A 14,108-nucleotide genomic window follows, 5' to 3' on the forward strand; every position below is an offset into this window, starting at 1 on the left:
TGAAGTAGCCATTTTGGAGACATGCAGAGAAGTAGCAGATGTTACTTAGCTTCCAGAAATGGCATTGATTTATTATTGATCAGTTAGTATTATAGTCGCCATGAAATATAAAGCTATGGGCAAAGTTCAAATAAAGGCAAAGAAAAAAAAAAGGAAAGGAATGGTGTGATGTCACGACAACTGTCCAGAACCCAGAGTTCGTTCAAAACACCGGGTGCTGCACAGGGATTGCTGGGGGACCCCCTCAATCAGACATCCTTTCCCCTATCCTTTGCATAGGGAATAAGATGCCTAGCGGCTGAGTACCCCTTTAAGCTAGATATATATTGTAGCTTTTACTTTTGCACAAATCTGTGAAAATTTCCTTCATCAGTATTTTTTTATTTTTTGAGTCTCCTGTTGTTGATATGTGTCCCTTGGGCTATGTTTGCACAGTGTAAAATTGTCCGACGTATTTTGATTATAAACAAAAATGGGTGCAGACATACCCTTATATGGGTTAAATATGGATCTGAATTAAAGAGTTAACACTTTATAGATTTATATGCTAAAAAATATGACCCCATAACAGCAAAGTTAGTCATTTTTGCATATTAGTATTTTCAGAAACACTGCCACTCCTGTGCACAGGCTGCGTCTGGTATTGCAGTTCTCTGGTAATAACATGAATGGAGCTGAGCTGTAATACCAGACACGTCATGTACATTTGTGGTGATGTGTCTGATAATAATATCCATTCTATCTAACCCTGGACAATTGGATAAATAGTAGAGAAATAAACAAAGCAATTGTTTTATAAACAAAAAAAACTTTAATTGTAAAAGTAAAAATGATTACGTGTCACAAAAATGTTTAGTTTCCTAAAAAAATATTTGACCTTTCTGATCTTTCTCGGTTACAATACAGTTAAACCTATAAACACATTGCACTTCCTTAAAATTAGAAACTTTCCCCCTAGGCCTCCTCGTAACACTTGTAAACGTCGTCATTCTCAGACAGAAGCCACAGGAACCCGGCATCATAAGTCACATGACTGAAGGTGGCGCAGAAATCCAGGCGCTTCCATGCTGTACCAGTGGGAGTCTTGGCAGAGATCCCCTCCCTGAAAGGATAAGAGATCATTAGGAATATTTCTGATATAAAACAAAAGGTTCAAATTTCTTTAATGTTTAAATGTCCTTGTCCTTAGCCCTTACCTCTTGAATGCCTCTCCGACTGAATTGACACCATAGACTGAGCCATCTGTGCCGACCTCCACCATGATCAGTTTGCCGTCCACCTGTTGCCATTTAGATCCCTGGCATGTATTGGGGCTCACATCCTGACGGTAAAAGATATCATCAACGTTGTTGACTCCCCAGCAACCAAATGGTCCACAGCTGTAATACTTCAGAGAGCCATCAAGAGGTAGGAATGTCACAAGGGAAGACCTTGAGACTGTACAATTCTGCATCAAGCAAAAGATATTATCCTGGGCGTTCACTCCAGCCAGGAACTTATCACCACCGGCATCCACCTGCTTCAGGTAACCTGTAGGTGCGAACACATGAGAGCAATATTAGAAGAGTTAGAAGAACATTTCTGAGTAATGTCTGGTGTTAGTCACAAGAGGCCGTGTATGATGGCGGGGTTCAAGGGAAACCTCAGGGAGGATGAATGATCATGATCCACCCCCTCAGGACCTGATGGGGACGGCTACTTATTAGAAACAGGGTGATCTTAGTAGAACCTGTGACTAACCCTCCAAATTCAAGATTTTACAGTTATTAAACACCTTTTTACAGTTTCTTGATACACCCTTCTGTTCCTGAAAAACCTGGGCTTATAACTTAGTCTTAGTCTTACAATTCAGAGAATCGGTCAGATGGGCGTGAACTTAATTTTAACAATGGGAGTGATGGGTGGGATTATACAGTCAGGGGTGTGAATATTGTTCAATGAGGGGTGTGTATGCCTAATGCACACCCCCTGACTGTATAATCCCGCCCACCATTTCATATTTAAAAAAATATAAGTTATCGCCCATCTCTCGCCCAATTAAGCTATTTAATAATAATAGTAATAATCCAATCTCTTTTTTTTTTATTGGCCACAGGAATGTAGATAAAAAATATAAATGATTTTGAAGCTGTTGTGTTAAATAACAGAAGTTATTTCGCAATATTTGTCTCTTTATGGTCGGCATTCCAGTGAGTGGACAAATGGGAAGAGGATTGACCCATATATTTTACCAACTCTAATTCATTTCTCAGAGTTCATACTAAAAGTTAATTAACACGTTGGTATTCTTGTAATTGTCACAAGTCCCCCCCCCCCCCCCCCCCCCCCCCACATAAAAAGAACATTAGGTTGCCCAACTATTGAAGAAGCCATTGTATCTGCCATAACCTGTTTGCATGTGCACTTTAATTACATCTATGTTTTTGAGTTTTATATCTTGATAAAATAAAGTTAAATTGTTATCATACTGTATATTATGTATTATATAAACCTCATTGATATTTACCTGTCACAAGCTTCCACTTGTTGTCCTGCAGTTTGAAGACTCTATTTTCCTTATAGACCCCCCAGACTCCAGCAGGACCGACCGACACATGAGTGAGCAGCCCGGAAACTTGCTGCCAGTTGTTATTGACCATCTTGAAGATGTTTCCTTTGTCATTAACTCCGTACACTTGTCCCGCACCGGCATCGATCTGTCTTAGTTTTCCCGGCATCAATAGACATTGGAGATCTAAATACAAAAAACAAATTTGGATAAATTCTAAAATATATCACATATGGATTTACACACATTCTCTATAGATGGAGGGTGGGTGTTTGGACTTATTTCTTGTGCTGGGCTTAAGGAAGCCCTGGGTGACTCTGTCCAAGGACATATGGAGAGCTGTTTGCTGGGGCCTTCACACTGTAGAGCTGCTTGAGGTGTCCCAGTAGTCACCTGTGTCCTGGAGGGAACATTGTTCCTCTATCTTTGTCAAAAGTAGGAGCAGGGACACCTCAAGAACCTCAATGGTATGAGTGAAAATGACAAAATACTGAGGTAAAAAAGCAAAAAATCCAAAAGAGTACAGAAGATCATGAGCAAACCCTAAACCGGATTTAGCAAATAGATCACATGCAAATAGATCACATGACTAAAAATATAAGACAATGAAGAGCGAAGTTATTACCTGCAGTAACAGCGGAGACACTCAGCAGGAACAGGCCGAGGATGAAGATCATGGCGGCTGGAGATGGAGTCAGTGGATGTCATGGGCTGCAATCCCTTTCCTATTTATCCAAGACCCCGGCTCCTCCTTACACAGTCATCTCCTCCCCACTGATAGAAGGACAAGGACAGGAGATAATGGAGATAATCTGCTCATTTATTTAGTGTTATATTTAACTCAATGTAAAGAAATCTATACTGTATATGTTGCTGCACAAAAAATGAAACATCTTGTAACATCTAAATTTAATTTCAATTTTATTTCAAATTAAAACAAGAAGACCTGAGGAACTATGGAAATCACAGTATCAATAGACATGTAAATGATATGCAAATAATACCAAATTATAAACAAAATATTTGATTTTCTTGGCAGAAAAGAGGTATAATAATTGCATTGGGGAAAAGAAAGGATATTATTAAAGTTGTGGGGTTCAAAAGAGGGCTAAAAGGACTGTGGGACACAGAAGGGAGCCAAGGTACACTATGTGGACACAAAAGGCAACAAGCTACAGTATAAGGACACAGAAGAGGTCCTAGCTATCGTATGGGGACACAGAAAGGGCCCCGGTACTGTATGGGAAAAGAAAAGGGGATTAGAGAAAGTATTGGGGACACAGAAGGGGGGCTAGCTACAGTATGGTGACACAGAAGGGGGGCTAGCTACAGTATTGTGACACAGAAGGGGGCTAGCTACAGTATGGTGACACAGAAGGGGGCTAGCTACAGTATGGTGACACAGAAGGGGGGCTAGCTACAGTATGGTGACACAGAAGGGGTGCTAGCTACAGTATGGTGACACAGAAGGGGGTCAAACTACAGTATGGTGACACAGAAGGGGGCCTAGCTACAGTATGGTGACACAGAAGGGGGCTAGCTACAGTATGGTGACACAGAAGGGGGGCTAGCTACAGTATGGTGACACAGAAGGGGGGCTAGCTATAGTATGGTGACACAGAAGGGGGCTAGCTACAGTATGGTGACACAGAAGGGGGGCTAGCTACAGTATGGTGACACAGAAGGGGGGCTAGCTACAGTATGGTGACACAGAAGGGGGGCTAGCTACAGTATGGTGACACAGAAGGGGGCCTAGCTATAGTATGGTGACACAGAAGGGGGGCTAGCTACAGTATGGTGACACAGAAGGGGGCCTAGCTATAGTATGGTGACACAGAAGGGGGGCTAGCTACAGTATGGTGACACAGAAGGGGGCCTAGCTACAGTATGGTGACACAGAAGGGGGGCTAGCTACAGTATGGTGACACAGAAGGGGGCCTAGCTATAGTATGGTGACACAGAAGGGGGGCTAGCTACAGTATGGTGACACAGAAGGGGGCCTAGCTACAGTATGGTGACACAGAAGGGGGCCTAGGTATAGTAGGGAGACATAGAAGGGATCTATCTACAGTGTATTGATGAACAAGGGGTCAAGCTCCAGTATGGGGGTTGATAAGGGAGCCTAGCTACAATATGGGGTCAGAGAAGGGGGGCCAAGATACAGAATGGGGACACAGAAGGGGGTCTTGCTACAGTATAGAGACATATAAGGGGCCTAGCTACAGGATAGGGGAAACAGAAGCAACCTAACTATTACTATGAAGGCAGGTACTTTTACTGTGTGGGGTATTACCATATTGGGCCCTATAGAGAGGGGCATGTGTAGGGGTGTGGGAGCCTAAAATGTTTGTCCAAAAATTTAGAAAATTCTGATTAAAGACGACGTGACCTGTAGTCATCCGGTGTACAGTGTGATTATACCCTGCAGAGCGCCGTTGCGGTGCTGGTATGTGACCACTATGGGGACATTTATCATTGCTGTCTTCGGTAAGCGAGTTCTGAAGTAATTTTTATTTGCCTTAGTTTTTGCTTATGTGCGATAGATTTATTATACTAACACAGGGGGTAGATACATTTGGAGAACATAAGCAAAACACATTTTATGGGAGATTTATTTAGAGATTTATCAAAACCTGTCCAGAGGAAAAGTTGCTGAGTTGCCCATAGCAACCAATCAGATCGCTTCTTTCATTTTTCACAGGCCTCTTTTAAAAAAAAAAAAAGAAGCCATCTGATTGGTTGCTACGGACAAGACAGCAACTTTTCCTAAGGGAAGATTTTGATAAATCTCCCCCATAAGTTGCAGGTGAGACTTTTTTTAGGGACTATTTAAAAGTGCTTACCACGGGTAGTTATGAAAGCCAGGTCTGACCCAGAGTTGACTTGATACTTTTTGAAGGGGGTTTGTGACTTTTCTTTGCCTAGGTGCCACATTTTCACATCATAAATACGAGACCACTGCAAAGGGAAAACTGAAAGTTGCTTAGGTAAGGGTGTTTGCAACTTTATGCGTACCCACCAAAGTTGTACAAAAATAGTCTTAGGCCCACATGCGACCCTTTGTGCGCCCAGAGTAAAAATAAAAATAAAAAGGCTCTAAACACCATTATAAATGTCCATCTATATGGGCACTGGATGGTGATATTATTGGTTACATTGGTCCTCTTAGTTCTGGGTGTCTCCGAGTGGAGAGATTATTTGGCCCTTGTATAAAGACATTATATATCTACACTAGTTTTTGTGACAGACCGAATTGTTTATCTATGGGTAAAACTCTTATGATATTCAGGAATAGTGTACAGATCAGTTAGTGCATTAAAAAGTCATTTTATAGCCATGTCATAAACCATTAGGGGCTATTAAACAAATTCCTTGGGGTTGGTGCCCCCAATGCTTCAAATCCTTAGGCCCAACTGAGGTCAGATATAAGGAATGTTGCTGTATCTCTATGTTTTAATCATTAATATGTTCTACAATGTTCTGTGTAATTGAGTCCCAAAGCCAGACACAGTATAGTGACATGAATGGGGCATCAGGAAACCCCCCACAGATGTCTCCAAACCATCTCTAGTGATGAGGATCTTATCAGATCCCTCTATGTTCCTTCAGGATAAGTACTGGTGATCCAAGGACACCAACTTTCCAGTCTCCATTTACAGTTCTGCTTTGTTGTCTATTGTGTAACCCGAGTCTCCTATCACCTTGTCCTTGTATATTGTGTTTATATTGTCCATTGTCTTCTATAATCTGGATCTTGTATAAGGTGTTTATATTGACCATTGTATAACCTGGGTCTTCTATCAACTCGCTCTTGTATAATGAGTTGATATTTTTATTACATTGTCCCAGATAAATTTGGTGGAGAAAGTTGTTTTGATGATGAAGCAGAGTAGCTGTAAACTATAGAGCTTTGGGTCTTTCTCTAGAAAACAACCCAATGTGGTCTTCAGAGGTCCAGAGAATGCATTGGCATTTTATCATATTACCCAAATTTTATGTGTAATTCTGTACAAATGGAAAGTCATTCATTATAAGACTATACAGAACACCCATTGGCATTGATCCCCAAAGGCCCATATGTCCTTCATTGTTTTGCCACAACCATTATTATTGTGTAGTGCCCATTTGGCTGTCCTGTTAAAAATCTGGCCATCAGGTTCTTCTTAAACCTCAAACCCCTTTTTTGGGGAGCTACAGAGACAGTAGACTCTAGGAAGAAAAAAATATGAATCGAGGGCTCACACTATAATTTAGAATATGAGATATATATATCGAGGTAACTGTGTTACACGTAACCCACGTGCCAAAAGAGAAATAAATACTAAAATGTGACGCAGACCTCAAGATATATATATATATATATATATATGTATATATACATATATATACAGTATTTAGTAAAAATAATATAAATATATATTGTATATAAATATAGATATGGTATGTAAAAATGACAGATTAGTTGTATATTAGATAAATTAATGAGACATTACCATTTATTAAAATAAAAAATTGAAAAATTTAAATAAAATGGAATATAAACTCTAGGAAGTGCTTGGACTGCTACCAATTCTTTTGTAAGGACTTAAGACATCTTATCCCCTATCCAAAGGATAGGGGATAAGATGTCTGATTGCGGGGGTCCTGCTGCTTGTGTGTGTTTGTGTGACTCTCTGAGTGTGTGTGTGACTCTGTGTGTGACTCTGTGTGCGTGTGTGACTCTGTGTGTGACTGTGTGACTCTGTGTGTGTGTGTGACTCTGTGTGTGACTCTGTGTGTGTGTGTCTGTCTGTGAGTGTGTGTGTGTTTTTCTGTGTTTTTTTTTTCGTGTGTGTGTGTGTGTGTGTGTGGACGGTATAACCAGCGATCTATTGTGGGGAGACTTTGACCCATTGTGGGGAACCTGCAAGGGAACCTGCGGCCTAATGTGGGGAAACTACTACCAAATGTGCGGAGTCTATGCTACCTTAATGTGGAGAGTCTACCAAATGTGCGGAGTCTATGCTACCTTAATGTGGAGAGTCTACCAAATGTGGGGAGTCTATGCTACCTTAATGTGGAGAGTCTACCAAATGTGGGGAGTCTATGCTACCTTATGTGGGGAATCTGTGCTATCTTATGTGGGGAATCTGTGCTACCGAATGTGGGGAATCTGTGCTACCTAATGTGGGGAAATTGCTACCTAATGTGGGGAATCTGTGCTACCTAATGTGGGGGAAATTGCTACCTAATGTGGGGTAACTGGTACCTACCTAATGTGGGGGAACTGGTACCAAATGTGGGGAATCTATGCTGCCTAATATGGGGAATAGATGCTACCTAATGTGGGGAAACTTCGACCTATCTAATGTGGGGGAACTGCTGCCTACCTAATGCTCCCCCCCTGGCAGTAGCACCCTCATCATCCACCAGCAACACCCCCCCCCCAGCACCACCTCCATCAGCAGATCCTGATGGTGGATGATGGAGGTGCTCCTGCCAGGAGGATGATCCTGCCGATGGATGATGGGGGTGATACTGCCAGGGGGGATGACCAGTAGCACCCTCATCATCCTCCAGCAACACCCCCCCAGTAGTAGCACCCCCATCATCCACTAGCAACACCACCAATACCCCCCTCCCGTGGTATTAGCATCAGCTAATGGATGTTGAGGGGTGTTACTGCGGTTGTGGTATTATATTCAGAGGGTGCACTGTATGGCAACGTTAAATTCAGAGGGCGCAGTTTGTGGTAGTATTATATTCAGAGTGCGCAGTTTGTGGTAGTATTATTAGAGATGAGCGAACTTATAGTAAATTCGATTCATCACAAACTTCTCGGCAGTTGATGACTTATCCTGAGTAAATTAGTTCAGCCTTCAGGTGCTCCGGTGGGCTGGAAAAGGTGGATACAGTCCTAGGAAAGAGTCTCCTAGGACTGTATCCACCTTTTCCAGCCCACGGGAGCACCTGAAAGCTGAACTAATTTATGCAGGAAAAGTGATCAACTGCCGAGCAGAGAAGTTTGTGACGAGTTGAATTTACTGTAGTTTGCTCATCTCTAAGTATTCAGAGGGCGCAGTGGGTGGTAGTATTATATTCAGAGGGTACAGTATGTGGCGGTATTATATTCAGGGGTACAGTATGTGGCAGATTTATATTCAGGGGTACAGTATGTGGCAGATTTATATTCAGGGGTACAGTATGTGGCAGATTTATATTCAGAGGGTACAGTATGTGGCAGATTTATATTCAGAGGGTACAGTATGTGGCAGATTTATATTCAGAGGGTGCAGTTTGTGGTAGTATTATATTCAGAGGGCGCAGTTTGTGGTAGTATTATATTCAGAGGGTACAGTATGTGGTAGTATTATATTCAGTGGATACGGTGTGTGGCGGTATTATATTCAGGGGTACAGTATGTGACAGATTTATATTCAGAGTGTACAGTATGTGTTGGTATTATATTCAGAATGTACAGTGTGTGGTAGTATTATATACAGTGGGTATGGTGTATGGAAGGTTTGTAATCAAAGAGTGTAGTGTATAGTAGTATTATATTTAGAGGATACAGTGTCTGTCAGGTTTATAATAATACTTGTTTTCATATAGAGGATGAGAATGCGCTGACATAGTGAGGAGACGTCTGGGCGTCACATTCTACAGACAGAAGTTTTAGCTGGAACAAGTCCTGGCGGTATGTACCATCTGAATTAGATAAGGGAAGACTATAGAGAAGACGTCACCTGTAGTCACTGATATCATTGTGTATTCTCCTCACTATAGAGAAGACGTCACCTGTAGTCACTGATATCATTGTACATTCTCCTCACTATAGAGAAGACGTCACCTGTAATCACTGATATCATTGTGTATTCTCCTCACTATAGAGAAGACGTCACCTGTAGTCACTGATATCATTGTGTATTCTCCTCACTAGAGAAGACGTCAAATGTAGTCACTGATATCATTGTACATTCTCCTCACTATAGAGAAGACGTCACCTGTAGTCACTGATATCATTGTGTATTCTCCTCACTATAGAGAAGACGTCACCTGTAATCACTGATATCATTTTGTATTCTCCTCACTATAGAGAAGACGTCACCTGTAGTCACTGATATCATTGTATATTCTCCTCTCTATGTCCTATCAGAGCTGGAGTCACTTGTCAGTTCTACAGTTAGGTCAGTGAAACTACAACTCCCAGCATAACCTCACCACTACTCAAAGGGGTAATCTACTGGAAAACATTTTTTTTAATCAGCTGGTGCTACAAAGTTAAACAGATTTGTAAATTACTTCTATTTAAAAATCTTAATCCTTCCAGTACTTATTAGCTGCTGTATAAGCGATTCACAGGAAGTTATTTTCTTTTTTAATTTCTTTTCTGTCTGACCACAGTGCTCTGTGCTGACACCTCTGTCCATGTCAAGAACTGTCCATAGTAGGAGCAAATCCCCATAGCAAACCTATCCTGCTCTGGACAGTTCCTGACATGGACAGAGGTGTCAGCAAATAGCACTGTGGTCAGACTGGAAAGAACTACACAACTTCCTGTGGAGCATACACCAGCTTATAAGTACTGTAAGTATTAAAATTTTAAATAGAAGTAATTTAAAAATCTGTTTAACTTTCTGGCACCAGTTGATATAAAAGTAAATGTTTTCCAGTGGAGTACCCCTTTAAGTAATTCTGGGAGCTGTATATTTCAATGGTGAAAACTTCTTTAACACTTTCCTATTCTGTGGCAACTGGTATATCTGATTATTATACTGTAATTTCTCACAATGCGCTACAACAGTGGTGTCTGTCACAACAGGCTAAAAACTTACTGAGGGGGGGAGGTATGGGGTGACACCATTTTCTACCGCACCGGGTGACACCAACCCTAGCAACGCCACTGCAGGGACCAATGATTGTGATGTCATTCCGCTCCGTACTGTGCGGCCCCAACAGCTAGGGGCTGCAACTAACAGCAACTTCGCTGCGTGGCTGTTAACCCTTTAGATTCCGTGATCAAAGCTGATCGCAGGACCTAAAGCCGGCAAGTGATTGTTGCCGTCTGGTTGCTATGAGTGATCAGGACCACCGCGAGACAATCGTGCGGTCCGGATCACCTTAACTGATGCCCGGAGTGTTCCTACGTTCTTCCGTGCTGTCGGATCTTCGGTCTGTGGTTCCAGCGTGTGCCTGCTCTGTGTCTGTGAGACCAGGATGGCCCCAACACATTAAGAATCGGTCCAGGTAATGTGATAAATAGCGGGGAGCCAACAAACTAAGCGCACACTTCTCCTGGCTGAAGTGGGCTGTGACCAAACTGGCTAACAGGACCCCCATCCCCTTATAATAGGGGGGGGGACACTAAATTGCACCCCCCTCCCCTTTATTTTAGTCATGGTTGTCTTTAAACATTTATTGTTTTGGTCCCGTCTGTTCCCTCTCTCCCCTCCTTTATTCTTTTCCCACAGGTGGTCTTCCCCAGTTGTTGCTGGGCAGATTCTCCAGACTGATGTTCGGTTGCTGGGCAGAAAAGATCCAGTCGTTGCAGCTTATTGGATCAGCAGTTAGAACGGGAAATCCGGCGTCCATATATTGTGCCTCAGGAGAGGTTCCCCTGTCAGTCTATCAGCGATGTGAGAAGCCTGAGAAGCCTCCGCCAACCTGCCCCTTCTGGTATTTTAGTCTTGGTCCTTTAAAGTGGGGTTTACTCTCCTAGTCAGTGCTGGGAGGACATGGACACTGGGCAGTTGAGCAGATTTATAAGATATTTATGGTTTTATTAAAACGGTTCTTATATTTATATTTTTTTCCAAATGCTGTGTATTTTAATATGACCCATATTAATGAGGGTGCGGCCATTTTCATCCAAACATATGGTGCATTTCTTTTGGTTGTTAAGGAGAATGGGGGCTGCATTTCAGTGAGACAGCGTATCCTACATGTCAAGAAGATGGAGACCAGAAAGTGGAGATCGGTACGGACCAATGAGGTGACTAATGATTTGTTTGATATTTTAGTTTTTTATTTAATTTTATTTTTACGGATTCCAGTAACCTATTACTATGGAAGACTTCTAGTGGAGATTTTTCTATGCAAACAACTACTTTATGTTATCTATCAAAAGATATATATTAATATATGTGTGTATATTGTCACGATGCCGGCTGGCAGGAGGTGGATCCTCTGTGCCAGAGAGGGATTGGCGTGGACCGTGCTAGTGGACCGGTTCTAAGTCACTACTGGTGTTCACCAGAGCCCGCCGCAAAGCGGGATGGTCTTGCTGCGGCGGTAGTGACCAGGTCGTATCCACTAGCAACGGCTCAACCTCTCTGACTGCTGAAGATAGGCACGGTACAAGGGAGTAGACAGAAGCAAGGTCGGACGTAGCAGAAGGTCGGGGCAGGCAGCAAGGATCGTAGTCAATAAGGTAATAGCAGGAGGTCAAGTACACAGTATGGACAAACACAGTAACGCTTTCACTAGGCTCTAAGGCAACAAGATCCGGCAGGGGAGTGCAGGGGCAGAGATCAGATATAGTCTGGGAGCAGGTGGAAGCCAATTAAGCTAATTGGGCCAGGCACCAATCATTGGTGCACTGGCCCTTTAAGTCTCAGGGAGCTGGCGCGCGCGCGCCCTAGAGAGCGGAGCCGCGCGCGCCAGCACATGACAGCAGGGGATGGGAACGGGTAAGTGACCTGGGATGCGATTCGCGAGCGGGCGCGTCCCGCTGTGCGAATCGCATCCCCGACGGCCATGACAGTGCAGCGCTCCCGGTCAGCGGGACCGTCCGGGGCGCTGCGGAGAGAGAGACGCCGTAAGCGCTCCGGGGAGGAGCGGGGACCCGGAGCGCTAGGCGTAACATATATATATGTGTGTGCAAAATTCCAGCATGGTTATGTTGCATAAAAACTTGTACTGTTCACACACAATATGACATGACAAAACAGGAAGTGACGTGTTTTGGGGTGTAACTTACCCTTAGTCGTAACTTTTGAACGGCTGGAAATATTTTGATTAAACAAGGTACACATTTTCTTATGTGTCTTATCAACAAAAAAATAGTAGAGTTTAGGGATGTCCCGATACTGACATTCTCCGCAGCGCAAGAATTAATTGGCAGAGCGCAAACAGTTGAATCATACTCAACCATAATGGTACCAGAAGCCTATGCAAGTCTATGGGATTTTGGTAGGCGTCCTGATTGTATTACTCTCAGGATGCAGAGAATGCCCGGGAGTTTTAGAAATTCTGCAACTGGACCAATGTCATGGTTTAGCTGTCTGGCAGGTAGGTGCAGAAAATAGAGCAGGGGCAGGGAGAGGGGACCGGGTTGGCAGGGGGGGGGGGGGGACGGAGATTTACTGTGGTTTGAGGGAAGAGTGAGGGGGAGAAAAGACATCAGTGGGAGAGCATGGACATGCTGCTGCAGTAAGAAGTGCAGGGAGGAGGAGCAGCTTATCAATTTAGGGGACTGGAAAAGCTGGGTGGCACACAGTATGCTTGCCACCCAGTTTTCCCAGTCTCCTGAAGAGCTTCAATGTGGCTGCTTAACCAGACAAATATTCTCTCTCAGGACACTGAGAAAGCTTGGTTGCTGGCAGTACCCAGTGAAGGGCTCACTCTATGCACAGAGCTGCCCCAGCTTTCCCAGTGTCCTCAATAGATCTGTCTGGCGATGCAGCCATTTTGGAGACATGAAGAAAAGTAGCAGATGTTACTTAGCTTCCAGAAATGGCATTGATTTATTATTGATCAGTTAGTATTATAGTCGCCATTATATATAAAGCTATGGGCAAAGTTCAAATAAAGGCAAAAAAAAAAGGAAAGCAATGAATTAAAGGGGTACTCCAACACTTGACATTGTATACCCTATCCAAAGTATAGGGGATAAGATGTCCGATCGTGGGGGTCCCGCCAATGGATCCCCCACAATCTTCTCGCAGCACCTGCCATTCTAAACGAACACTGGGTTCCTGCAGCAGGGGTTGTGATGTCACTCTATGCCCCCCTCCCATGGACATGAATTGAGGGGGTGTGGTGTGATGTCACAAGGAGGTATGGTGTGATGTCACGACAACTGCTGCCAGAACCCAGCATTCGTTCAGAACGCCGGGTGCTGCACGAAGATTGCGGGGGACCCCCTCAATCAGACGTCCTTTCCCCTATTCTTTGCATAGGGAATAAGATGCCTAGCGGCTGAGTACCCCTTTAAGCTAGATATATATTGTAGCTTTAACTTTTGCACAAGGTTTATAAAATTAAGTAAATCTGTGAAAATTTCCCTCATCATTGTCTTTATTTTTTTTGACGGGCGAGTCTCCTACTGTTGATATGTTTCCCTTGGGCTATGTTTACACAGTGTAAAATTGTAAAATTGTCAGACGTATTTGATTATAAACAAAAATGGGTGCAGACATACCCTTATATGGGCTAAAATGGGGATCTGAATTAAAAAATTAACACTCTATTGATTTATATGCTAAAAAATATGACCTCATAACAGCAAAGTTATTCTTAGAAGAATACAAATGAAAGCACATTTTTGCATATTAGTATTTTCAGAAACACTGCCACTCCT

General features: G+C 43.0%; 2 protein-coding genes across 10 annotated transcripts in view; one reads left to right on the forward strand and one right to left on the reverse strand.

Moving 5' to 3' along the window:
- Window positions 1–14,108, forward strand: part of LOC130294199 (fish-egg lectin-like) — a 47,243-nt gene that overhangs the window by 3,576 nt on the left and 29,559 nt on the right. For 2 of the 4 annotated variants that reach the window (XM_056543743.1, XM_056543748.1), the window contains exon 2: window positions 11,430–11,519. The gene's annotated coding sequence lies outside the window, so the exon portion shown is untranslated. Of the gene's footprint in view, window positions 1–11,004; window positions 11,204–11,429; window positions 11,520–14,108 lie in introns of those variants that run through there. The other 2 variants (XM_056543747.1, XM_056543744.1) reach the window with 2 other exon arrangements.
- Window positions 843–12,519, reverse strand: LOC130294201 (fish-egg lectin-like). 6 transcript variants are annotated; one of them, XM_056543754.1, is made up of 6 exons: window positions 10,363–10,606; window positions 5,392–5,506; window positions 3,174–3,322; window positions 2,507–2,734; window positions 1,197–1,530; window positions 843–1,102 (listed from the first exon to the last, which is right to left on the reverse strand). In XM_056543754.1, the coding sequence occupies exons 3-6, from the start codon at window positions 3,223–3,225 to the stop codon at window positions 955–957; spliced, it is 762 nt and encodes a 253-aa protein (XP_056399729.1). In that variant the 5' UTR covers window positions 3,226–3,322; window positions 5,392–5,506; window positions 10,363–10,606; the 3' UTR covers window positions 843–954. The 6 variants fall into 6 exon arrangements, with proteins under 6 accessions (XP_056399729.1, XP_056399733.1, XP_056399726.1 ...); XM_056543758.1 differs by lacking the exons at window positions 5,392–5,506; window positions 10,363–10,606 and adding an exon at window positions 12,507–12,519; XM_056543751.1 differs by lacking the exons at window positions 5,392–5,506; window positions 10,363–10,606 and adding an exon at window positions 10,648–10,746.

This window comes from Hyla sarda, chromosome 10, assembly GCF_029499605.1.
Source record: "Hyla sarda isolate aHylSar1 chromosome 10, aHylSar1.hap1, whole genome shotgun sequence".
NCBI classification, from domain to species: Eukaryota; Metazoa; Chordata; class Amphibia; order Anura; family Hylidae; genus Hyla; species Hyla sarda.